This window comes from Choloepus didactylus, chromosome 1, assembly GCF_015220235.1.
Source record: "Choloepus didactylus isolate mChoDid1 chromosome 1, mChoDid1.pri, whole genome shotgun sequence".
Classification (NCBI taxonomy): Eukaryota; Metazoa; Chordata; class Mammalia; order Pilosa; family Megalonychidae; genus Choloepus; species Choloepus didactylus.
In genome coordinates this window covers 200087742-200113107 of record NC_051307.1, presented here as the reverse complement: position 1 = coordinate 200113107, position 25366 = coordinate 200087742, and the positions used below count along the sequence as shown (strand labels likewise).

The 25366-nt window shown below is 34.9% G+C and overlaps 1 protein-coding gene across 2 annotated transcripts in view; it reads left to right on the top strand.

The window, feature by feature from the left end:
- SMARCC1 (SWI/SNF related, matrix associated, actin dependent regulator of chromatin subfamily c member 1) overlaps window positions 1-25366 on the top strand; it is a 243667-nt gene that overhangs the window by 73884 nt on the left and 144417 nt on the right. For both annotated transcript variants that reach the window (XM_037849833.1, XM_037849824.1), the window contains exons 6-8: window positions 1091-1160; window positions 10915-10984; window positions 15433-15508. In XM_037849833.1, coding sequence (XP_037705761.1) covers window positions 1091-1160; window positions 10915-10984; window positions 15433-15508 — 216 coding nt within the window. The remainder of the gene's footprint in view (window positions 1-1090; window positions 1161-10914; window positions 10985-15432; window positions 15509-25366) is intronic.

Below are 25366 nucleotides of genomic sequence, written 5' to 3'. Positions count from 1 at the left end.
TTTAGTACAGTCCTTGTACATAAAGAGAAAGGTAATATAGTTGTGCTGTCAAATTGAGGAGTGTGAATTTCAGTTTATCTTTTCACTAGCATTATGACTTTGAACACATCACTTAATCTTGTTTTTCTATATTGGACGGTTTGATTATTGGAGTGGCTGAAAAGTGTCAGGTTTAATTATGTGTGGGACATTAAAGGGCAGAAATGGAACAAATTAACCTGGTTCTTGCCTTCAAGTTGAAGTTACCTATTCTTAAATTCTATGATATTATACTGGGAATAATTTTATTTCTTATGAATTCTGACTTATTGTTTCCTAGGTATGCCCTCCAGAGGAATGTAAGAATCTGGGCGGTTTCATAGAATTTTAGGGAACAGACCCTAAGATCTAATAACGAGAGTGCCTTAGTGAATACTGACTATCAGGCATTTGCTCAAAGTGTTTTAAATTCATTAGTAACTCACATTGATTGAGCACTGACTGTGCTTGTCACCATTCTTAGCTCATTATATCTATTAACTTGGTCCTAACAAAATTTTTATGAAAGCTGCATGCTAGACTATATGCAGTACTCTAGCTGTGGTGTAGCTACAACTCGACTCAGCTTTTAAATCATCTACTATTCTGGCAGTGACTGAAAACAGCAGCAGGACGCATACGTGCTGAGACAAGTCAAATGGCCATCCTGTATTTATGTAGCCCCAACTTAGTGCTCAAGTTCATAGACCTACATTAATTCACCTCAAATAATGATAATTTGTGATGACTTTGGAGTAACTTTTAGAATTAGTTAGAGGTACATATTACTGATAAAGATACCCAGAGACACATAAACAGAGAATTAGCTAAGAGGTACTTGCATTATTTTTCTATACAATATAAGTTGTCTACTGATAGTTTGTGTTTTGTTATTGATCACTATCCCTTTCCTTGTCTAAAAATAATAAAATGTTATAGTCTTAAAATAATACTCATAAGTATAATAAGTAAAATACTACTTCTGTAATTCTTATGGAATTAGCATCAGGCATATTTGGTTTCTGTTTGCCACATGGTTGATTTTTACATATCTTGTTCATTTGCTTTCCAGGGGACATTTACTGATGAGAAGTCAAAAGCTTCCCATCACATTTATCCATATCCTTCCTCACAAGATGATGGTAAGTTAGTTTCTGGTTCTGAACTGATCAGCTTATACTCGTTTGGATTTTAAGTCCTTTTAGCAGATATTTAAACAATATAACTTGTGTTTTTCTTAACTTGCAAGTTTTAATTTAATTCTTCAGATTATTTAAACTTACAGTTTCTACTATTTTCCTTAATGAGGACTTATTCCATTTTTTGCTGAATTGGTTTAAAATTTATTATTTGTTAATGAAGGCTTTTATTTGACTACATAATTTTGTTAGTTGAGTTTACCAAAGTTGTGTTACTTCATATCAGTCAGTTTAAAGATAATGTATTGGAAGCAAACTTTCTGTGTTCTCATACTTTCTAACCATTAGACTTGTATTTTGTTTCTTCATTGGTATTCATTATCCAGTTATTAGATATAGGGATGCCTTAAATATTTGTTAAAATGTTTGTTATGGCTCTTGTGTTCTGAAAGTTGAAACACTGCAGGATGGAAGAACAGCTCTAGGGGAAATTGGGTTGTCTAAACAGTGCCCTTTACCAAGAAATTACTTTGTTCAATTTACAATGGTTCAGATTCTGGTCTTCAGCTCTGCAGATCCTGAAAGTTGATTTTATCAGTGGCCAGGGTTCATTGGACCTATGGATACTGACTTGTGGTAACTATCCTTTCAAAGAAATGAGCTGCAAAGTAGAATAAGAATTAATTAGTTTAGAACGAGAAATAAAACTCAGACCTCATACAAGGATGCAGCAATCCAGTTCTCTGGTGACACGACATATCCCTGCAGGACATCTATATAAGAAGCAAAGTAATCAGATTTGATGGGCTAATTTCCCCATACTGAGTATTTTTTCCTGACCAGTCAGTAAAAAAAAGATAACCAGACAATCCCCATGTGCTTGAAGATAAACAAAAAGATACTGCTAAATAATCCACAAGTCAAGGAAGTAATTAAAGTGGAACTTGAAAATCTTTGGAACTGAAGAATAATGAAAGTATAACAGCATTAATTAGCCGGGTACTCAGCAAAGTCAGAAATGGTTTTTAGTAAAGACATATAGTTATTAAAATCCTGCTGAAACTTAGTAGGGAAAAAAGAAGGAACAAATAATGTCAAGAATGAAACACCACTACAGATGCTGTTGAGAGTAAAATGATCTTAGGGAGCTATTAATGAACAACTTTATATGCATAAATTTGAAAATTTAGATAATGTGAAAATTCCTAAAAATGAAAACTTATAACTGACACAATAAGAAATAGAAACTCTAAGTAGTCCTAAAGAAAATGAAGAATCTATTATTTAGAAACTATCCCACCAATAAACTCATTTCACAGGTGACATTGCTGATGAATTCTACCAATCATTTAAGGGAGAAATAATCAGCTAGTCTTAAACTATTTGAGAAATCAGAGAGAGTGGGAAAGCATCCCAATTCATTTTTTAGATGCATCATTGATATGCATACTTTAAAATGACGTTGTAAGAATGAAAAATAATAGAAAATTGCATCTGTAATCACTCATGGACAGAGGTGCAGAAATTTGAAACAAAAGTATCCTCAAACTGAATCCAGGAGACTAGTAAAAGGATAATTTATCACAACCAAGATAATTTATTGCAGGGTTGTAAGGTTTTGTTAGGATATAAAAATCAGTGAGTATAAAGGAGACAATAGAGTCATGTCAGTAGGTACACAGAATTTATTAAATACAATGTTCATAACTTGTTAAGAAATATAACAGGGCAAAAAGGAACTTTCTTAATATAGTAGAGGGTATCTACCAAAAAAAATCCTATAGCAAACATCATATTTAATGTGAAATTTTGAAAGCTTTTCCGCAAATTAGTAATGATGTAAGGATTCCTTCCATCACCATTTCTATTTAATATTCTAGAGAATAATGGTAAACAAGAAATAAAATGGGTAAGCATTGGAAAGGAGGAAGTACTATCATTATTTGCTAACAAGGTGAATGTGTGTATAGAATACTCAAAAGAATATGCAAAACAAAACTATTAGAAATGAAACAGGTGATTTGATGGAAGGTCAGCCTAAATTGATTTTATTTCTGTATATTTACAACAAATAGAAAATGGAATTTAAAAAGTCTTTACAGTATAATAAAAATACAAATACCTAGGAATATATTTAATGAAAAGTGTGCAAACCTTTCTACACAGAACACTCATAGATTATTGAGAATGTTAGGATTTTTCTGACTTAAAGACTCGGTATTTTTTTTTCTTTTTTTTTTAATTGAAATATATTCACATACCATACAGTCATCCAAAGTGTAAAACAGTTGTACGCAGTGTCATCATATAGTTGTGCAGTCATCACCACAAGAAAGTTTTGAACGTTTTCATTACTCCAAAAAATAAAAATAAAAAGAAAAGTAAAAAGAACACCCAAAACGTCCAGTACCCCTCCTCCCGTGTATTATTCATTTACTTTTTGTCCCCATTTTTCTACTCATTTGTCCATACACTGGGTAAAGGGAGTGCGAGCCATAAGGTTTTCACAATCACATGGTCATACCATATAAGCTGTATAGTTATACTTTTGCCTTCAAGAATCAAGGATACTGGATTGCAGTTCAACAGTTTATTATTTCCTTCTAACTACACTAATAAACTAAAAAAGGTAAAAGTGTATCTATATAATGCGTAAGAATTATGCTTTATGTACTCTAGAATGACCTGTCGACTCCATTTGAAATCTTTCAGTCACTGGAACTTTATTTTGTTTTGTTTCTCTTCCCCTTTTTGGTTAAGAAGTCTTTCTCAATCATACGATGCAGGGTCCAGGCTCATTCCTGGGAGTAATGTCCCACCTTGCCAGGGAGATTTACACCCCTGGGAGTCATGCACCATGTAGCGGGGAGGACAGTGAGTTGGCTTAGAGAGAGAGGCCACATCTGGGCAGCAAAAGGGGTCCTCTGGGCGTGACTCTCAGGCACAATTATAAGTAGGCTTAGCCTCTTCTTTGCAGTAACAAACTTCATAAGGGCAAGCCCCAAGATTGAGGTCTCGGCCTCCCAAGCTGGTAGACCCCAGTGCTTTTGAGAATTATCAGGAATTCCCCAGCTGGGGAACTTTAATGTTTCTACATGTTTCCCTAGTCCCTCAAGGGGGCTTTGTACATACTTTTTATTTTCTGCCTAGTTTACTCTGTGTTGTATTGGGATTTCATGCTAACCTATACAAACCAACAAGATCTCACTCCCTAGTCCCATGTATTTATGGTATTTGAGTAAACTGACCATACAAGTTAAATAATATAGTGTGCTACAGAAGATATAGATTTTGCACCAAATAAACATCTCTTCCTTTTGTCCCACACGGAAGCCAAAGTTTTAAAGCACAGTTAATATCATCCTCTACGCTTCAGTCTGATCTACTCCAGTCTCAACCTAGTCCTTTTCGTTCATGTCTCCAATCGAAGTCTGATCTCCTTTTCACCCTGGTTAACAGTTGATGCATGCGGCAGTGTCAGCACTTGCAGCTGCCGCTGGCTCCAAGTCTCAGGCAGCACACAGAGACTAGAAACTCCAGGGACTGACCACGTCACACACAAACAGTTCAGCATCTCAAAATTTAGAAATAACTGTTTACAACTCATGAACAAATGTGACTGCTGTAAGGGTTTACAATCTAGGAATCTTTACATAACCCTTTCCCTTATAACCCGTGCTCCCAGATTCAGTTCTCAGAGTTTGCATATTAATATGAGTCCATATTAGTGAGGAATTATAATATTTGTCTTTTCATTTCTTGCTTATTTCACTCAACCTGCTGTCCTCATGGTCCATTCATCTAGTTACATACTCACAACTTCATTCCTTCTTGCTGCTCCCTCATGCAAAATCATTCTTATATTTGTACATTTAATCACACTCATTGACCACTCTAGGTTTCACTAAGTTATACAGTCCCAGTCTTTATTTTCTATCTTTCCTTCTGGTGTCATACATACACCTAACCTTCATGTTTCAACTGTATTCACAGTCATCTTTTTTCAGTGTACTTAAAATATTGTGCTACTGTTGAACAGTATTGTGATATCCATTTCTGGATCCATACAGTCAATCCTCCAGAGCATTCTATACTCCTTCAACATCAAATGCCCAATCTCTACCCTCTTTCTATCTCCTGATGTCTTCATTTCTACTCTGTTCTCCAAACTTCTCTCTCCTGTCTTTTCCTATCTGTCTGTAGCACTCTCTTTAGTATTTCTTGTAGAGGAGGTCTCCTGTTCATGAATTCTCTCAGTGTCTGTTTATCTATAAATATTTTAAACTCCCTCATTTTTGAAGGACAGTTTTGCCAGATACAGGATTCTTGGTTGGTAGTTTTTCTCTTTTAGTATCTTGAATATATCGTACCACTGCCTTCTCGCCTCCATGGTTTTTGCTGAGAGATCCACACTTAGTCTTGCTGAGTTTCCCTGGTATGTGATTGATTGCTTTTCTCTTGCTGCTTTCAGAATTCTCTCTTTGTCTTTGACATTTGAAAATCTGATTAGTAAGTGTCTTGGAGTAGGTCTGTTTGGATTGATTTTGTTTGGGTTATGCTGTGCTTCCTGGACCTGTAATTTTATGTCTTTCATAGGAGTGGGGAAATTTTCATTGATTATTTCCTCTATTATTCTTTCTGCCACTTTTCCCTTCTCCTTCTGGGGCACCTGTAACACGTATATTCGTGCGCTTCGTGTTGTCATTTAGTTCCCTGAGACCCTGCTCATATTTTTCCATTCTTTTCCCTTTCTGTTCCTTTGTGTGCAGGATTTCAAATGTCCCATACTTCAGCTCAGTGATCATTTCTTCTTCCTCTCCAATTCTGCTGTTGTATGTCTCCATTGTGTTTTTCACCTCTTCTATTGTGCATTTTATTCCCATACATGCTGCCATTTGTTTTTTCAAGCTTACAAATTCTTCTTATGATCATCCAGTATCTTCTTTATATCCTTCATCTCTTTTGTCACATTCTCTCTCACCTCATTGATTTGGTTTAAAAGATTTGTTTGAACATCTATAATTAGTTGTTTCGACTCCTGAATCTCAGTTGAGGTGTTAGTTTCTTCCTTTGACTCGGCCATATCTTCCCGTTTCCTAATGTGGCGTGTGATTTTTTGCTGTCTAGGCATCTGATTTTCCTGATTGGTTTATTCTGGAGGTGGTTTTCTTTCTTTTGCTTTTAGTTTTTCTTGTTGGTGGTCTTTGATCTCTATCCTTTCTTTGTTTCTTTCTCTGGCCAGTTGTCAGATTGGCTCTGCCTCCCATCTTCCTAGCAAAATGAGGCACCCAGGGTGGCCTGCCACAGGGATAGGAGGTAGGCACTGGGCACCCCAGCAAGTCCACTATGTGGTAGTATACCTCTGCTGGATTCCAGTGGTGCTGTTTTCCACTGGCTAGCAAGACTTGGGTTTGTTTTGGAGCCCTGCTTTAACAGTTGTTCTCTGAATCAAAACAGGGCCAAGTTTCCATCCAGGGCATGTAGATCAGCTTCTGTCCTCCTAAGAAAGGGTCTGAAGCATCTTTTTTAAAAAAGTATTTTATTTTCCTTACAGATGGCACTGTTTGATAGCTTAATCATCCTCAGAGGCTGCTTTGCCTCCAAGTACAGGCTGTGTCTGATCCAGCAGGCCTGAAACTGTGGGATTTGTATACCTTCACTTTGCCAGCCAAAATTTGGCTGGATGTGGGGCTCTACCTGTTGCAAAGTCATCCCTCAGCTGACCTAGCACTCCGGCTGTGTCTGAGGCAAGGAAGGAAACAGCCACCTCAAGCGTGGGGGAAGGGCTTTCAGACCCAGGGCTGGAAACAGTCTTTGTCCATGTTTTCTCAGTCTCTGTCCCCCACTGATGTGGACCTTGAAATGTCCTCCCCTATTCACCGGGGCTTCAAACAGTGAAGGTATTTTTCATTGCTGTGAAAAAATTTTGTGTCTCTGGTGGGAGGGGTCTCATCTGCTGATTCTGTGCCTTTCCCACATGGAGACCGAGTGAGGGGGAGGGGAAAGGACTGGCTAGTCTGGGATGGAAGATTCCTACTTGATATTACTTCTCTTCCTTTGGTTCGGCATTTGGCAGTGTCTTTTATCAGTCTGTTTCCTCCTCCAGAGTTTCAAACAATTCAGAATTGTCCTTTTTTTCATTGAATCTCTGAGAAGTTTTCAGTAGCTGTTTATGTTGTCTTGTTGATGGCATCATCCCTTTATGGGATCTTCAAGACTCAGCATTTTGAAAACCATTCTTATATTATCAGTTTATTCAGCACATTCACAGTTAGTCCTGACAGAATTTGTATGTGTGTTTAATTGAAAAAGCTGAATCTAAAATATATTTGGAAATACATAGGACCAAGAACAGCCAGTTCACACTTGAAGAAAAGTAAAGTAGAACGACTTGCTTTACTGAGTATCAAGAATTATTATAAAAGAACTATTTTAGTGTGATACTGGCACAAGAATAGACAGGCTAATGGAATGGAATAAAGAGGCCAGAAACAGACCTATTCATATATAGCTGCTTAGTTTACAATATAGGTGGTAGGAAAAAGAAGAGCATTTTTAATAAATAGTGCTGGTTAAGATGGAAAGTGAAATTTACCCTCAGCCTCATATCATACGGAAGTCAATTCCCTGTGGATTGTGGCTGTAGAGGTGAAAGGTACAACAGTAAAACTTCTAAAGGCTAAAGCAGAGAATATTTTCATGACTTTGGGATGGGAAGTTGTTCTTGAGGGCACAAAGGCAGAGACTAGAAGGAAATGATTGATGTATTGTCAGAAACAGGCACTCTCATATATCCCAAAAAATATACATATTAAGTTACTTTTTGATCTGGCAATCCTATCTTTAGGAGTATACCCTGAAGATTAGCAATACAAAAATACACGTGCATAGATTATTCATTGCTGTGTTGTTTAGAATAGTAAAATATTGTTAACAATTAAATGTCCATATTTTGGAGAATGGTTGAATCAAATGCAAAGTGTACATCCAATGGAATACTATGCAGCTGGACAAAAGGAGAAAGCTCTGAACTGATCTGGAGCAATATCCAGGTTATTTCATCAAGTAGAAAAAGGCAAAGTGCAAGAGAATATATGTGTAGTTAGTATTCTACCTTTTGTATAATAAAGAATGATCATTTGTGTGAAAAAAGATAGAGGAAGGATAAACTAGATTGGCTAACTATTGGGAGTGAGTAGGAGTAGAGTGGAAATGTGATGGTGTAGTGGTTAAGAATGGGGTAGAAGGAATGTTGGGGCATGTGACACTTTTCTGAGTATACTTTTTTGTTCTCAATTTTTTGAACTTTTGTTATTTCACATCCTAAAGATAAATAAGGATGGCTCGGTTAGTTTCACACATTTCTACATGTAGAAATACAAGAAAGTAATTGGATTTTAGATGAGTAAGAATTACCTCAAGTAACTTTTGAACACAGTTTGATTGTATATAGGCTAAAGACAAAAGGAGCTATAACCATATGTTGAGCTTCTGTATAGGTCTAAGAGAGGTTATGGATTTGTTCTGAAGTACTTTATGTGTATTTTAGGATTGAGTAAGTTAGTAAATATATTAGTAATTTCAATGCATAAAGTTATCCAGGTTTCTCACTGTTGGGAAAAGAGAGTTACAAATATAGACAGGGGGAAGCATAGGATGAACCTTATATTCCCAACCAATTTTTTTCTCTCTTTTAAAAAAAATGTTATTGCAATAATGTATACATAATATAAAATTTACAATTTTAGCCATTTTTAAGTGTACAATTCAGTGACATTAATTATATTCACAGTGTTTTGTGACCACCATCCTTTTCCAAAAGTTTTTCATCACCCTAAACAGAAGCTTTCTACCTGTTACATAATAGCCCCTCATTCTGCCTCCCCCTGTCTCTGGTAAATTCTATCTGTTTTCTTTTTGGACTTGCCTATTTTGGATATTGCATATAAATGGAATCATACAGTATTTGGCTTAGTTGATGGACATTTGGGTAGTTTCCACTTTTTGTCTGTTACAAGTAGTGCTGTATAAGCACTTGTGTACAAGTTTTTGTGTGGCATGTGTTTTCAGTTCCCTTGGATATATATATCTAGATGTGGAATTGCTGGGTCATATAGTAATTCTATGGTTTAACATTTTGAAGAACTGCCAAACTGTTTTCCACAGCAGCTGTAACCATTTTATATTCCCACCAGCAATGTAGGAGGGCTCCAATTTCTCTGCTTCCTGGCCAACTCTTATTGACTGTCACTTTGATTATAGCTGTCCAAGTGAGTGTTAAGTATCACCTCAGTTCAGTTTTGGTTTGCATTTCCCTGTTCACTGATGGTGTTAATTGTCTTTTTATGTGCTTATGGTCCATTTGTATATCTTTTGGAGAAATATCTGGTCAGATTCTTTGCCCATTTTTTTTTATTGGATTTTTTTTTATTGAGTCTTAAGTGTTCTCTATATATTTTGACCTTGGCCTAATTGTTACTCCTAAAATTTTGCCTTTTTTATTTGTTTTGGGTAGCTTATGGTTATCCCTGGGAAGAGTGTGAACAGACATAATATTTTTAGTTATTTCTGCTATTGGAGAATTTTTCAAAGGCAGTCAGTGCCAAAATCTCTATTGTAAAGTCATCTGTGATTAGAATGGATATCCTTTTTTTCTTTCTCTCCTAAAGCTGTGTATTTTTTGAAGATAGATTCAGTAGTCTAAAAGACAGACATTGGTTAGAGAACCAAGATACTGACCAGGTTAGTTCATACAGAATGGGTTCTGAAAAGCCCACTGACCCCTTCTCTTCACTTTTTCCTTGAACATGTTGGGATATGGAGTTAAGGAACAGAACCTGATGCTTTCCTTTACAGCCTCTTTCAAGATAGTAGAGTGAGCTGTTGGATGCTTGAAAAATAGTACAGGCATGTGAGCTTCATGGCTTTTAGTCAGCTTCTAGGATTATTTCACATTGAAATTGGCACCAAAAAGTCCATGAGCTGAGTTTTCTTTGTTTTGTTATTTTGCTGTTTCTTGTGTTTTAAGCCTCTTCCTTCAGAAATTTTCTCTTCCTGCTAGGACCAAGTTTTCTACACTAAATTAAGACTACCAAAGAAGCACATAATAATCAGTGCTGAAATGTAGAGTCAATTCAACTATGATTAAAATCAGTAAGAATTACTTGATCATATAATTTGCACCTTGATTTGGAAAGGAAACTTGATAAAAAATAACTACAGCCTTTGATCAAATTGCTTATACTCTTAAAAGGAGCTTTAAATTAACAGGTTTCAGGCAATTAAAACTTAATAAAGATAGTATTATTGATAAAAGCACTATAGGATACCAGAGAAAGTGAATCTGGAGTAAACAGTAGTGAGGAAAGCTTTCAACAGGGAGATGAATCGAGACTTACTTCTTGGAAAATGTGTAGTGGTTTTGCATGGGAAATGAGGCAGTAAAGAATATAGAGATTGTGATTGTGATGGAAGAGAGAGGAGTCAGACAGGTAGGAGAATGGGAGGGGAGCATTTGACTGCAGCAGACAGTTTTTGCCAAGAGTGATAGATAATATGCCTAGGATCTAGAAAGTCTAAATACGCGAGGCCAAGAAATTTCACCTTAATCTGATATGATAGGTAGTGCTCATTTAAGAAAAAAAACTTTTTTTTGTTTTGTGAAAAGTTTGTTTTAAATAAAAAATTAAAGTGGGTTTATAATATATTTAATCACTTTGTCAGTTTTATTAAAGCTTGTTATCTTTTTCCCTTTCAGAAGAGTGGTTGAGACCGGTGATGAGAAAAGACAAGCAAGTGTTAGTACATTGGGGGTTTTACCCAGACAGGTAATGTTGATTTACCCTGAGATTTGATATGAAGATTTTTGTCAAAGTAAGCCCAGTTATTTATACTTAATTTCATTTTCTAGGTAGTGACAGCTTTGTTGATTTGTTTGAGTCAGTCATTGCTCTTTATTGAATTTTTTCTTATTTAATAGATTATGGAAATCATTTAAATCACATGACTTCAGTTCCTATGTTGGCTGCATTTTCCAAATTCTGTGTTTTATGGTTTCTTTCAATATGGATTTATACTGCTACTTTAGATTTTCTTCAAGAAATGGAAAAAAGAATTTTTCTCCCTAGTGTTTATGACTGGTTGGTTTTGTTTTTTAAAAACTATTCATGCCTGACTATTTGGGATGAAACTTTTATGTTTAAAATGAATTTTTTCTTGGTAGAAATTTATCCATAGTATTGTTGTTCTTTCTGTATATCAATACTCATACCATGTTTCAGTATGTAAAATATAAATAAAGAATATTATAAACAAGAGCTAGATGTTAGTGAACATGGTGGCTCTCGTTTAATTAATATTATGCTTGGCATAGGTCACATAGGCATAGAGATAGCCTTCTACATATTTCATCTCCTGAAATCTACACTAGAGCTGCTTTGGTGTTCTATTCACTATTGTTATGTCAAGGGAGATTCTCTCTATTGTGGATTTTTCAGGTCAGGCCAGTTTTCTTTCATTTCTATTCCTGTTCACGTTTTACCTTCCCATATTATTGGAAGCAGATTCTAAATATATCATTTCAAGCATAAATATTTCAGTATATATTTCTGAAAGCTTAGGTCTCTCTCTTTTAACCATAATACCGTTGTTAAACCTTAAAAAAAAAGAAAACAGATTCCTTAATACTGGATCTCCAGTCAATGTTCAGATTTCTGGTTGTCATATAAATGATACATTTTGTCAATTGATTGATACTTTTTTGAATTAGAATCCAAATAAAATCTACATGTTGAGATTGGTTGATATTTCTCAAGTTTTTAAAATTGATAATTTCTCCCTCTATTTTCCATTTGCAATTTATTATTTATGAAATAAGTTAATCTTTTAAAGTAACTGTTTTTAGAGAAGTTTTAGGTTTACATAAAAACTGGACAGAAATTACAGAGAGTTCACATGTTACCACCAACACACATAGTTTCTCCTACTATTAACATCTTGCAGTAGTGTGGTACATTTGTTAAAATTGTTAAAGCAGCATTGATACATTATTGGTAAGTAAAGTCTGCAGTTTACTTTAGAGTTCACTATTTGGGTATACAATTCTATGGGTTTTAACAAATGCCTAATGTCATGTATCTACCATTATGGTATCATGCAGAATAGTTTCATTGCTCTAAAGATGCTGTGCTCTACCTGTTCATTGCCCACCCCCCCGAACTCATGGCAGCCACTGATATTTTAACTACAGAGATACGCCTTTTCCAGGATGTCCTTAATTTCAGAATCATACAGCATGTAACCTTTCAGACTGGCTTCTTTCACTTAGAAATGTGCTGCAAATATATTTGTAAAAGAAGGAATATGTTTTAGATATTGTCTTTGTTTGCCAGGGCTGTTATGACAAATACCACGTAAATGGTTGGTTTAAACAACAGGAATTTATTGTCTCATGGTTTTGTAGGCTAGAAGTCCATAATAAAGGTCTTGACAGGCCATATTTTCTCCTAGAGGGTAGAGTTTTGGTGGTATGTTCCCTCCAATCCTTGGAGTTCCTTGGCTTGCATCTCTGCCTTCGTCATACGATGATCTGCCTAATTCTCTGGCTGCTTCTGGTATCTGGCTTCTACTGACTTTACTTGCCCAATTTATTTTGCTTGTAAGGGCTTTAGCCATATTGGATTAAGGCCCACCCTCATTCACTTCGGCTACACATTAACTACAATGTCTTCAAAGATTCTCTTTATAAATGGGTTCACACTCACAGGACCAGGGGTTAGGACTTATCTTTTTGGGTATATGATTCAGTCTACCACAGACATGTTCATAATTTTAAGAGTATATGCTCAATCTTTTTATACAGATTGAGAAGAACAAAATCAAGTCCATCTGATAATCAATTTCCTCTGAACTATAATTGATAACTTTAAATGAAGTGGTAGTTTTTTATTATAAACATTTGAATTAATGCTTTATGTAAAACATTTTTAGTCTCAAGAGTTCAAGTTAGTAATCTTTGGCACCATTTAAACAAACCTTTCAGTATTATAGGAACTACTACAGGAATGGAATGCACTTTGCCCTTCGAAACTACTTAGATGGAAACTTAAATTTATGATAAGCTACATAAGTATAGGGTTGATAGAAATTTTATAGTATCAGGCATCAGACATCTTCTGTTTATTAGCCTTTTCCTTATCTATCAAAATGGTGTAGTGGTCAGCTCAGATTTTATTTACTCAAAATGCCTGATTAGTTTGCTTTCTTTTTTAACTATGTTCTGTGCCCTTGAGTCTACCTATGTTGCATTTTCTAATCAAGACTTTTATACAAAGAAATATAAGGTTATCATTTTTTGCACCATTGTAATCTTTACTTGGTATGCTTAATTGGCAAAGGAACTTTTTTCCCAGCCCATGTTTGAGTGTTCCTAGAAAACATAGCACTACTATTAATAGATATGTAGAGCTGTGCTTGTTTCAAATGCTTTTGACCTGACTCTTGAGTAGTGACTACAAAGAAGCCAAAGCTTGTTACCATACTTTTATTTCATTTAGATGTCACTTGGTTTTTAATTATTTATTAGCCAGTATAGAGGCATTATTAGGGTTTTAATTTGGTAGATTATTTTATGCTTATTTCAGATTGTAGAGGAGTAGGAGGAATGATTTAGTTTTGTCAGTGAATTGGACTTCACTGATGAGAGGGCCTTTGGGCAGAGAGATGTGAAGAAGTAAGGGAGAGAGCCATAAAAATATCTGGCAGTGAGGAGCATTCCAGGCAGAAAAGAGCAGCATGTACAAAGGCTTTCAGGTGGCAGCTGCCTGGTATGTTTCAGCAACAGCAAGAAAGCCTGTGTGGCATGTATTATGTGAGTGAGGGGAGAAAACTAGGATTTGGGGGTCAGAGCAGGAGTCATAGGACCTGATCTTTAGTCTGTGGCAAGCCACAGTAAGGATTTTTATTTCCAGTATGGGAGTTAGTTGGGGGCTGTTGGAGGGTTTTGAGCAGAGAAATGATGTGGGTCTGACTTAGTTTTCAAAAGAATCACTGTGATTGCTCTGTGTGAAATCAACTTCAGGGGTTCAAAAGCAGAAGCAGGGAGACTGTTGAGCAGAGTGTTGCAAGTGATAAGCTGACAGATTCTGGACGTATTTTAAAGCTGGAGCTGGTAGAATTTGCTGATGATTTGGATGTAGGAGGTGATTGAGATTGGAGTCAAGGAGGTCTCCAAGGATTTTGGCCTGAACAGCTGGAATGATGGAATTGGCACTTACAGAAATGGAGATGATTGGCTAGAGCACATTTGTTTGTGTGTGTGTGGTGGTGGTGGGGTGTGTGTGGGGGGGATGGCATTATAACTTCTATTTGAGTTTGTTAGGCTTGAGAAGCTGATTAGATGTATAGGAGGAGATGTGCAATTGGCCATTGGATTCTGAAGTCCAGAATTCAGAGAAGAGGGCACATACAAAATTTAGTCATCAGTATATATTTGAAACCATGGGACTAAATGAGATCAGTGAGCAAATGAATAGATGAGAAGAATGGCCAAAGAAAACTGAGCCTGGGGCCCTGTGATGTTGATGTGGTGTGGGAGAAGTGGAGAAACTGGTAAAGGAACTAGGTGATAGTACTGTCTTGGAGACAAGGTAAAGGAAGTGCTTTGAAGAAAGAGCAGTCAACTTTTTTTTTATTAAATTCAGTTTTACTGAAATACATTCACACACCATACAGTCATCATGGTATACAATCCACTGTCCACAGTATGATAACATAGTTATGCATTCATCACCACAATCTATCTCTGAACATTTTCCTTACATCAGAAAGAACCAGAACAAGAATAAAAAATAAAAGTGAAAAAAGAACACCCAAATCATCCCCCCATCCCACCCCATATGTCCTTTAGTTTTTATCCCCATTTTTCTACTCATCCATACACTAGATAAAGGGGGTGTGATCCACAAGGTCTTCACAATCACACTGTCACCCCTTGTAATCTACATTATTATATAATTGTCTTCAGGAGTCCAGAAGCAGTCAACTTTTGAGAATTCTGTGTCTGAACTAAATGAGGAGTAGACTGAAGCTTGAACTTTGGTTTAGGAATGTGAAGGTTTCTGGTGACAACTACAGAAGAGCCTTCTTAGAGTGATAGAGACAAAAGTTAACTTGTTATTATGGGATCTTAATAGTATTTCTAATATATATTTTTACTATTTGATAAAAGTCTAATGAATGTACTTGGGTTCTAATTTGTTTTTCCTTTTCTTTATAGCTATGATACTTGGGTCCACAGCAGTGATGTTGATGCTGAAATTGAAGAGCCACCAATTCCAGAAAAACCATGGAAGGTGAGTGGTCCTTTAAAAACACACACATGCACACACACACATAAACTTTTATTCTGACATAATTTGCTAACTCTTCTCAGCTGTTTTCCATAACAATATTTTAAGGAGGCATAGAATGATGGTCACCTTTTCTTGTCATCCATTTAAGAGGTAACATGGCCATGAAGACAGTAGTATTCAGTTTGTGGATGAAATGTCTCCAGTGATCTTTGAGGGAACTCCAAAGCCTAGTCAGTTTGTGGTGTGAGATAATTGAGAGGGGAGGAGTATGAGGAGTGGAGTTTGAGCAGCATTAACATTGTCATTAAAGAAGGGTGGAGGTGGTGCCTGCATGACTTTTACTGTGATACATAGAGTTATTTTAGAAATCATTTCAATTATAGTGGTGAGAGTCCTTGCATTAAGTTTATTTTCCAACTTTTAATATGGAAATGATTTTAAAAGTTCCAAGAATAGGGCAAAGTACTGCTTTGTACCTTACCCCAGATTCTCCTATTGTTAACTATTTTAAGAAATTCATTCTTGAGACAATACTGTTATCTAATATAAGACCCATATTCCATTTTCACTAGCTGTCCCAATAATATCCTTTATAGTGCATTTTCCCCCGATCCTGTTTCTGATCCAGGATCACATGCTGCATTTAATTGTCAAGTCTTTTTAGTCCCCTTTAATCTGAAATAAATTTTTAGTCTTTCTATGCCTTCATAACTTTAGCATTTTTGAAGCCTGTAGTTCAGTTGTCTTATAGAATGTTTCTGAATATTGTGTTTGTGTGATGTTCCCTTATTATATTCAGGCTATGCGTGTTTAGCTAGAATTCTACATAAGCAATACTGTGTTCTCAGTGTGTCATATCAGGAGGGACATAATGTCAGTGTGTCCCATTATGGCTGATATTTATTCTGATTATTTGTTAAGGTAACCCCTGCCAGATTTTTCCACTGTAACATTTTTCTTATTGTAATTAAATTTATTTTATACGAAGATAGTTTGAGAGACCATGTAAATACCCTTTTTCTCAATATATTCTTACCCCGAAGTTTGCCCATCCAGTAATAATTCTTGCCTGACTCATTACTTACTACTGTCACGGTTCCAAAATGGTTGTTTTCCAATTCTATCCATTCCATTTATGCTTGTAGTTGACATTTTGCAGTGGGGACCAAGTTTTTTCTTCTTCAGTCACATGCATCTGCCGTATCTGTGTGCCCTCATGGAGCAGTGGCATTACAGTTGTTTTTCATTTTGATGAATTTTCAAATCGTCCCAAATTTGGCCAGTGGAAGCTCCTATGAGGCACTTCTTGTGCCATTTTGGCATTACTTGATCTGCTTTTTTGGGTACTTCTTTACTTTCTGGCACACAAAGATATTCCAAACTTACTTTCTCCTTTCCATATCTCAGCCCTGGAATCAGCTATTTCTGCAGGGACCTCTGTTTTCTTTCCGGTAACAATGGTATTTATACATGCTTTTTATTGACTTTTGTGTAATAATGAGCACTTAGATGGAGTCAAATTAGTAGATTTTAGACTGGTTCAACCAGTTTCTAATTGTGTGACCTTGAGAAAGATTGAACTTTTGAGCTTCAGATTCCATATTTGGAAAATGGGAATAACAAAAATTAGTCTTTTGTCTTATACTTTTTATTTGGAAATAATTTCAGTCTCAAAGAAAAGCTGCAAGAATAAGAACAGGACATGGAATACTGTCCACCCTTTTATGCATGTTTGTCTAATTTTAACATTTTGCCCTTTTTGATTTCTGTCATTTACTCTATATGTGTGTTTATTCATACATGCTTTTCTGAACTGTTAGAGAATAAGTTGTATATATTGTGGGCCTATACCCACACTAAATACTTAGTGTGTTGGCCAAGAATAAGGAGTTCTCATATATAACCACAGTATGTTTATCAAATTGAATAAATTTAACATTGGTTCAATTTTTTATACTTATTTTAGTTTTGTCAATTTTCACAGTAATAGCATTTTTTTTTTTAAACCTCTAGTGTGGAATTCAGTCTAGGATCAGGTATTGGATTTATATGTCATATCTCTTTAATTTCCTGAAATGTTCCTTTTATTACATTTTTGAATTTTATATAAAAGAATGTTTCTCATTTGGGCTTTCTGATGTTTTCTCATGGTTAGAATCAGGGTAGGCATTCAATGCAGAATACTGCATAAGTGATGTGTCCTCAGGGTATCATATCAGGAGGCATGCAATGTCCATCTACTCATTGGTGATATTAAATCACCAGGTTAAGGTATTCTCTGGTGGTGCCACTGTGTTACTACTTTCTTTCCCTTTGTGGTTAGTAAGCAGTCTGTGGGAAATTCTTTTAGACCATGCAGATAATCCTCCTCCTCATCAGAATCTCCCTTGCTCCCCATATTTAGCATCCACTGACAATTCTTGCTTGAAACCAGTCTTTTCTTTGATGGTTGCACAGGATGATTTTCCAGTCCAGCTCTCCCTTCACTTTTTTTTAATTGTGAACTTTAACATATATATGTAACAGTGATAACATTCAAAGTATGATTTCATAAGGAGTGAGCAAATTTCAAAGAATGTCATGGGTCACAGTTCCACAACTTCAGCTATTTCCATTATTGTAAAATTTAACATACATACAGAAAGGTGTCAACTCTCTATGTACAGCTCAGCAAGCAGTTATGTAGGTAATTTAAAAAATTGTCATGGATTACAGTTCCACAGTCTCAGTCCCTTCTCTATTATGCAATAGAAAGTATATACAGAAGAAGACCTTCAAGGCACAATTCAATGAGCAGCTATAGAGCAAATCCCAAAGGGTGCTGTAGGCTACATTTCCACCATGTCATTTACCTTCTTCTAGCCATTCCAAAACACCAGCATCCAAAAATAATATATATATAATTATATAAAGTTTCAGTATTCATTGCTACCCCTTCCTCTCACTTAATCTCTTTTTTCCTTCTTCAGGGGTGTCTAGGCAGTGAGCACCCTAATTTGTTTATATTGAAAGGGGGTATCGACAATATGGGGAAGGGGGCTGCATCTGATTGTTGTTCTTAAAGAGGCTGTTGCCTCTGGGTTTTAGGACTTGTCTGGTACAGGAACACTCTGGTGGAATTAAGTTTCTGAGAGATAAAACTTAGTGAGTATTGCTGACAGGGCGATGCAGGAATGAGACACGGACACAAAGCTAAGAATTAAGGGAGCAGGGAGCCCACTTGCATCTCGTGCTAAGTAGACGACAATGCAGCCTTGCTCCAGCTATTTATTTCAGAAAATCGGGTGTATATATTAAACGTACTCAGGTGGGGGAAAGCCCACCAAATACTTATGTTTACATCAGGTGTATTTACATCAAGTGCATACAGTCTAAGTTTAAAACAATAGTAATTACAAAACACACATCTTTACAAAGCGGGCCTGCATAACATTCTATGCAGGCCTGTGGCTCAGCGTTCTAAGCCACCACCCCAAATATGCCTCAAGCAACATGAAAAACTCAGTTCCCCACAAGTGAGTGAATCTTTTACAGAATCTCAGGTAGGGACCTGGGTATTTGGGGCTACTTTTGGTAAGGGCACGGCATACTGTGGCCATTTGGGATGTCTTGCTGGAGCTTGCATAAGAGAAACTCCCAGGATAGCCTCTCAACTCTATTTTCTTGCTTCACATTTACCAGTTGGCTCTCAGTGTTCTGTGAGCAACAGCCCTTCCTTTCCCCTTAATCTGTGAGATTGAAATTTACTTAACTGTCAACAGTATGGATGCATGGATTTCTGTATTTTGTTGGTTCATAGTTCATTACTCTCCTTAATTATTTTCATACTCAAATTGTTTCAGACTTGGCCAGTAGGAGCTTTTCAAGCTTTAGCTTAAGTGTCCTTGTGACAAGTCTCCATCTTTTTTGAGCACTTCTTTATGGCATAGGAAGGTGTTCCAGGCGCATCTTTGAGCCCTCCATTACTTATACTTAAAAATCAGTCATTTCTTAGAGGAGCTCTCATTTCTTTTAGTAGGAAAAAGAAAGAGATCAAGACGTGGACACAGGTATGTTCGATGCTACTGAGGTGTCTTTACTTCTAGGCCCTTTCTCTGAAGAGAACTATGAAATACAGCATGTGTGTATGTATATACATAGACAGATGAACACATAAATGTACCTATGAGTATTTGTACAAATATGTATGCATGTATACTTGCATACTCGCATAATATATATTTTTTTAAATTCATGAAACCATATAGATACCTCTAGTTCTGATCGATCCCCATAGGTTTTCTTTTTGCTCTCCATATTTTTACTTCTGTATTTGTATGTCTCTTTGTAGAATAAGAACTCTGGCTCCCAACAATATTGAGACATTTAGTCAGTCCTTTAATAACATTTGAATTAATTTCAGAATTGCATTCCCCTGTCACTACAATAAACAAAATACTAAAAAGAGTACAAAGATATGATTGCTATTCTCTGGATACCTTCCGTGCCCAAGACCTGAGGATAGCAATCATTTGGATTAACCATTTCTTTTTTTCCCCATAAAGTGAGGTTATGTTATTTATTTATGTTATTTATTTGAGGTATAGTTGGGTTTACTTCTTTCACTTTGCTTTCTGTTTTAGTGTTTCCTTTCCCCCTTCTGACCCTGATTGATTCAATTTTTGTTTTGAATATGTAGAATTTAACATGCTTCAAAAACTGGATACTCCTCATGTATTCCTTCTACCCACTGCCTTATTGCTTTCTGATTTATCTTTCCTGTATTTCCTTTGTCAAGATAAGCAGACGTATGTATGGGTTTTTATTTCCCCCATTTTCTTACATGAATGGTGGCATACTGTATATGTTCTTTTATACTTTGCCTTTTCCACTTAGTTATCTGTCCTGGAAATCCTTGTTGTTTATACCTACATAGCACTCCATTGTGTAAATGTACCATAATTTTATTTTGCCATTTGCCTATGCCTGTACCTTTGGGTAGTTTGCATTGTTTTGGAATGACAGGTAATGCTGTAATGAATAACCTTGTGTCATACGTATTTACATATTGTTGGAGGTGTATCTTCAGGGTAAATTTCTAGAAGTAGTGTTGTTGGTTGAAGGGTAAATGAATATGTAGTTTTATTAGATAGTATACTTCCATAGCAGAGGAGCTTCACAAGCAGTGAAGTAAGAGTGATTCTTTCCCCACAGCCCCACAACTTTTTCAGGCTTTTGAATTTTTGCCAATCCTGATATATATAAGATAGTATCTCTGGTTAGTTTTAACTTACATTTCTCTTTTCCTGTTTGAAGTTTAGCATCTATTTATATGTTTGAGTCATTTTTACATCTTTTGTAACCTGTCTGCTCATTTCTTTTCCCCATTTAGTGATAAAACTTTTTTCTTTCGTCTCCTTGAATTTTTGTTTTATTTTTTTCTCTTTTGGATGTTTGTGTTTTATTGTTCTGTCTTTTTTTCTTAATTTAATGTTTGCTATACCCCTTTAGTTTTAAAAGTTTGTAAATGTTAGAAAATTAGTCATTTAATATGTGATTTATGTTGTAAATATTTTCTCCTAGTTGGTCAGTTGTATTTTGAATTTACTTCTGGTGTTTTTTGTGATGAAATTTGAAACATTTGTCTCCGTAAAATTACGTATTCCTTTATTTACGAGTCTTCATGTCATGCAGCAGTGTTAAATTTCCAATTGTCTAAAGGTCTACTGGATATATCACTTTTAACTCTCAGAATAATCGATTAATAAGATCAATTCCATATTTCAAGGATTTTGGGTAACTAAGAGTTTGCAAATTCCCCCTGTGATTTAAGACCTGAGAACAGATAAATGTTATCCTTCCTTGAAGTGAGTATCTTCATGAAGTGAGTACCAAGCACTTACACATGTGTTACATATGCATATATAAATTGGATATACACATGTGTCATAATTCTTAGCATTACTCTTAAGAAACAGTTGCAACTAAAATCATTCTGTTCTTTTTAAAATGAATTAAAAAATTTAATTGGCATAATCAGAAAGTTCCCCAAGGTTAGTAATATAAACTGAATAGATAATAGAAGAGTATTGAGCAAGCTTTGCTTTTAAATCAGTTTGTGCTCATGTGGAAAAATTCCTTAACATTTTAAAGCTTTATTTTATTGATTAAAGTAGAGATAATCTTGCCCTTTTTTCTTATATGATTTTGATTATCTCAAGGGGAAACTAAAGGGACATGTCTTATTCATAGATATCCATAGATATTGGGTATCAATACCCATAGATATTGATTTCAGAGGCTGAATATATATAAAAAAAACTTTCTAAACTAAGGGTGTTACAAAGGATAGCTATTATTATTTTTAATATATTTTGTACTATTTCTTTTTACTTATTTTAGCTGGAATGTGATAAATTTTTGTTCATAGTATCAATGTCATATTGTCTGTGGTGGTTATATTTTTATTTACTGTTAATGTTTTGTCAGCTATTGGTTGTAAATAAATATATTTCTGAAAAAAAAGTCAATTATTTTTTAGATAGAAGAATAGGTAGATAGGTGGATGGATGGATGGCTAGATAGGATGCTACAAAGTGGCAGAATGTTAAAAGTTGGTGATCTAGGTATTTGGATAGAAGGGGGTATGTTAGAGTTCTCTGTGTCAGTTCTGTAGTATTTTTGCACCTGTCCTGTGTTTGAAATTATTTCAAAATTAGAAGTTCATTTTAGAGTTAATTGTATTTATGTGCTCATATTTCTCTATCCCTGCCTTTAATGTATGAAGATTATTAGAGTAGTAAAGCCTTTCTCTGCCCTGGATTGCCAAAGGATTCACCACTGTTCTCATGTAGTACTTGTTGTATAGTTTCAATTTTTACATTTAGATACCAATCTGTTTTTATGTGAGGAATGAATCTTATGTATTTTCCAAATGGCTGTTCAATTGTGTATAAATGGATAAATTATGTTTCCATTTATTGAAGAGACTATCTTTGCCTCAGTGAATTGAGATACCGTACCTTTATTGTATAGTAAGTTTTTGTATGTCGTTGAGTTAAACTTATTTTGTTCATGTTCTGTGTCTAGGCTTTTCCCTTATAACCTTCAAGTGGTTCATCTCTCCCTCTTTAGTTTTCTTTCCGTTAAAATATCTAGGCTGCTTCTACTCTATTCTAATACCAAATGGTTAATAGTTCTTTTCTCCTTCTATTGGGAATTTTGCTCTGCCATGTTCACCCATACATATAAATGCTTTATGATTTCCTTTGATATTCTTAACATGCCTGTCAAAGTAAGTATTGTCTCTTGAAGCACCTTTTCCTGCTATTAAGAGAAGTCCTAGATTTTACACTATTCATTAAAGAATTGTTAAATTTTTTTCTAACAAAAAAGGCCAGATTTGAAAAACTCTTATTTCTTAATGTATAAGCTAGCGAATTTTATTTTTAACCATTCCTTTTGTTTCTCCATATAAAGTCATCTACTGAGTTACAAGTATGTGTTATACCCTCTTTTAGAGAGCCAATATGAAAGATGTCCACTTGAGTGGCATTCCTGTGGCCTTTATATCTACTTTCCCCTTGATCCCTGGCTTTAATTTTTTGCAATGGCAAGTCCTTGTAAGGAATGAGGCATTGAAGGCATTGTTGTTTTATTTTATTTTTAGGAAGATAGAATGGCTTTTAAAAATCCTCCAGCTAGAAAATTCCTTTTAAGAAATAAAAAGCAATTATAAATACCTTATGTCACTGGTTTTCAAACATTGTTGATCATGTCTCTACAAGAAATCAGAATAAAAATTTATTCTCCTATACAGTTTGTTTACATATAAAACTTTCATTAGAAATTCAAGAAGTTGCAGATTATGTAAAAACTACTGTATTGTAAATAATTTTTTAATTTATCCCATTAAATCTAAACATCGTGATTCTATACCCACTGTTACCTATTTTAAAAATAAATGAACATGTTCATTTTTAAGTCAAGTATTTTATATACTTTTTCTCCTTGAAAACATGTATTTCTATTCCACTTACATGACAAAATGTTAATATAATACTTTGTAATGAGTGAAAAATCTTTTCACTGAAACTTAGGTAAAAAGAGATAGCCATGTATATTTAGTTAGAAAATTTGAATTAAAATTCCTCCTCTCATTTTCTGTATTACCTTATAAAACAGTGCCCATGAATTTTGTATTTTTTTTTCATAAAGGAAGTATGATTGCTGTGACAAAGTTAACAATTTAATTTTTTTACTAAATTGTGTATTAGTAGTATTTATAAAATATGTGGGTAATAAAAAAGGGTCATAGTAAAATATCTACGTACATTCCACTCTCTTTATAAAAAAGAACATTACCATTAACTTTGAAGCAGTCCTTGCATTTGTCCTGTTCTCTGCACAAATGTTCTATTTAATTTTTTCTCATTGTAATATACCACATACGTAGGTATGCCTGTACAAATCCTTTCCATTTTTGCCTGTCTTAACGTTTAATGTCATTGGAATCCTGCTATATTCTTTTGTGACTTGACTTTTTGTTCAACATTACATTCCTGAGATTCATCATATTCTATGAGGTATAATAATATAATAAAATAAAATACGAACGTGCAGAGTTGATAGGTATGTGATTATTTCCACGTCAAGGAATTATGAACAATATTCCTATGAATTTCCTTAAATATACCTGTTACATATGTTCACAATGAAATTCCTGTCTCCTAAGTAATGCACACTTTCACCTTTTCTAAATAATGCCAAATTGGTTGTAAAAATTTATTTGGTCAACACTGTGTAAGTTTTCTGATCCACATCCTTGCTAGTGCTTAGTGTTTTCTGACTTTGTCATATTTGCCTATTTGGTGGGGATGAGGTAGCATCTCGGTGAGGTTTTAATTTGTATTTTTCTTATTATTAGTTTTTATTTTTTCAGGAATTCTTTGACCCTTGGTGTTTCCTTTTCTTTGAAGTACATGTTCACATCTTTTTTTCTTTTTTTCCATTGCATTCTGGTTTACTTCTTTATTTGTAGCTGTTCTATAGAAATTCTGCATGCTAATCCATCATCAGGTATATGTTAAAAATGTTTTCCTGGTATCTTGTCTTTTTGTTTACATATAAAACTTTCATTAGAAATTCAAGAAGTTGCAGATTATGTAATAACTACTGTATTGTAAATAATTTTTTAATTTATCCCATTAAATCTAAACATAGTGATTCTATACCCACTGTTACTTATTTTAAAAATAAATGAACATGTTCATTTTTAAGTCAAGTATTTTATATACTTTTTCTCCTTGTCTTTTTGTTTTCAAATCCTGAGGTTATCAAAGTATTTTCCAACATCATCGTCTAAAAGTTTTTCTAGATCTTTAATCCACCTGGAATTAACTTTTTTTTTGTTTTTTCTAAGTTTATTTTTTCTTTTTTAAATAACAGTTTTATTAAGGTATAATTTGCATAGCATGCAAGTCATTCACTTAAAGTTTACTTTTCAGTGGTTTTTAGTAAATTCAGAGTTGTGCAGTCATTACCACATTTTTAGAACATTTTCATCACCCCAAAATGAAACCCCATTCCCTTGAGCAGTTACTTCATATTAACTTCCCACTCCCCCAGCCCTAGACAACCACCACTCTACTTTTTGTCTCCATAGATTTATGTGTTCTGGACGTTTCATATAAATGAAATCATAGAACATGTGGTCTTTTCTGACTTTCACCTTGCATACCGTTTTCAAGGTTCACCCATGCTTTAGCATCTAACAGTGCTTCATTCCTTTTTATGGCCAAGTAATATTCCATTGTATGGATATGAAATTTTTAATTTATGCATTCATTCATCAGTTGATGAACATTTGGGTTGTTTCCA